We start from the raw sequence: 2218 nt of genomic DNA, 5'->3' as shown, positions 1-2218 counted from the left end.
AATTAAATTAATGTCCCAAGTGAATTTGCACCAAATAGTTTAATATGACAACCATGAAACCTTTAAAAAAGAAAAGAAAAAAAGAAGATATTGAAATGCAAGGATCATGTGATCCCAATGCCTATATAAAATTGAACAACCGTCACCAAAAAAAAAAAAAGGTTCCAATCTAGATACTAGCCCTATTAAATGTTTTATATTTTTATACTTTTTTAACATCACCATAAATTTCTTGAATAACAAACAAAGCTTTTAGACATCATTGTTGTATAGGATATTAGACTATTTCCCTCATAGTGCCATGAAATTCTCTCCCCAACAATAAAGGAAAAAGAAATCGTTGACTACCAAGCAATACATTGAGCTCCATCGAGAGAGAAGGGTTGAAAGTTTGTAGAGAGAGAGAGAGAGAGAGAGAAATGGGTGCTCAAGAATATACCTTAAAAAAAATCATGTCAAATTGGTTTATTGTTTAACAGTTGGTATGATCAAATTGAGAGATTTGAGAGTGTGGAATCTGCGGGATTTTTTTTATAAGAAAAAGAAAAACAAAAGAAACAAGCGTTGGTGGAGAGATGCAGCCTGTGGAGAAGGATCTACAATGAGGCTCAGTCATCATTGACCAGCAGGGGCTGCCTCAGTCCCCTCCGCCGGTGGTGGTGGTGCTCCCGAGATACGCCATAAATTCCACCGGAAAACACTCCTCGAACATAACCGGTGGTGTGAACATGTCGTCCCGGAGCTCCTCTAGATCCAGAAACGGGTCCTCCTCCATAGAACCCGGCGTCATCTCTGGCTCGTCGTCGTCAAACTGCGCCTTGCCGGCTTCTTCCATGGCCGTGGTCAACGGCGTCGTCGGCGATAAACCTGCCGGCGAAAAAGCCCCATTCTCGCCTTTCGAAAAAGAAAAAGGCCCATTCTCACCAGCACTAGCAGCAGTACCACCATCATCGGAACTGGTCATTGTCGTCGGATTTTCCACAAACTTCTGCCGGGTACTTCCGGCGAGAGAACTCCGGTGGGTGGGAACCGGGTGGTTGTGCTCTGATGTGTACGTTATCACGAACATCGCCGGATCCGTTCTGCTCCGCTCCACTTGTTTCCTTGCCAAACACCCCTTTGAACTGCTGCACTTGTAATAGCCTCTGTTTTCCCACACCAATAAATCAAATCACAAAAGGTTCTCTTCTACTTTCAGTACACAACATCAACTCAAACCCAACAACAGAAGAATTAGCTGCACTTGAAAAGAACACGCGGCAAGACTACCTCGGATAAGGTGATCCTTTGATGGGCTTCTGCCCGTATTTTCGCCACGCCCACACATCCGAAGAAAGCCCTTCGGCCGGAACCTGGCACACGACCTTTTTTTGTTGATTCTTTCTGTGAAAACGAACATAATCAGAGTTAATTGCTATCATTTTCTTAATTTTTTTTTACTCTTGGTGAAGGTGCAGTTTCTTGGTCTTGAAACGAGGCGAAAGCCGTACCTTCGTTTAGAGCGCGTTGTTTGAGATTGAGAGGCGGAATTAGTAAGGGGGAGCGGCTTCTGCAGCTCCTGCGGAGCCGGCAAGGGATCCTTCGAGTAGAAAGGCTTCCAGAGGTCGTCGAGCTCCACCGACGGTGCGGAGGAGAAGAGGTCAGGGAAGGGGCCGCCGAGGCTGCCTTGCTCGTCCCCGGCTGGGAAGAAGGCCGGGTTGGGGGCGGAGCAGAGCTCCGAGGCAGAGGAGATGGCGGGGACGGCCGTACTGCACCACCCTCGCACCACCGCGTACAGATCCCAGTCGTCCATGGCCGATGGCTCCTGCTGCAGCTCTAGAGAGAGGAGAGAGAAAGATGAGTGAGGGAGGGAGCAGAAGGGAGAGGTGGTGCGGTAGAAAGGACGGCGCTGACTTTGTGAGGCAATAAGTGAGAGGTTCTCCTTTTTTTTATATCGCGTGAAGAGAGAGAAGCTGACCACTTTGTTTTCATTCGCCGTGTTTAGAGAGCGAAAGATATGAATTGCTTTTTTGCTTTGACTTCTAAAAAGTCAAAGAACACAGACAGCTTAAAACTGTCTAAGGGGAAGCGTGGAAAAAGTCAAACTTCCTCCCTCCCCCTCTCTTTGACTCTCACTCTCATATCCTTTCTCTCTCTCTGAAAACGGCTCCCCTCTACTCTCTCTCCTTTCCACCTTCCTCTTTCTCTCTTACCCTCTTTGATCTCTCTCTTGGCCTTC

At 46.9% G+C, this 2218-nt stretch overlaps 1 protein-coding gene across 1 annotated transcript; it reads right to left on the bottom strand.

Moving 5' to 3' along the window:
- Window positions 1-440: 440 nt before the first annotated feature.
- LOC149814357 (WRKY transcription factor 22-like) lies at window positions 441-1897 on the bottom strand. Its single transcript, XM_089989678.1, has 3 exons — window positions 1491-1897; window positions 1270-1383; window positions 441-1145 (listed from the first exon to the last, which is right to left on the bottom strand). The coding sequence occupies exons 1-3, from the start codon at window positions 1790-1792 to the stop codon at window positions 638-640; spliced, it is 924 nt and encodes a 307-aa protein (XP_089845804.1). The 5' UTR covers window positions 1793-1897; the 3' UTR covers window positions 441-637.
- Between the last annotated feature and the right edge of the window lie 321 nt (window positions 1898-2218).

Source organism: Nuphar pumila, chromosome 15 (assembly GCF_984573655.1).
Source record: "Nuphar pumila chromosome 15, dmNupPumi1.hap1.1, whole genome shotgun sequence".
Lineage (NCBI taxonomy): Eukaryota > Viridiplantae > Streptophyta > Magnoliopsida > Nymphaeales > Nymphaeaceae > Nuphar > Nuphar pumila.
This window is presented reverse-complemented; position numbering and strand designations above follow the sequence as displayed.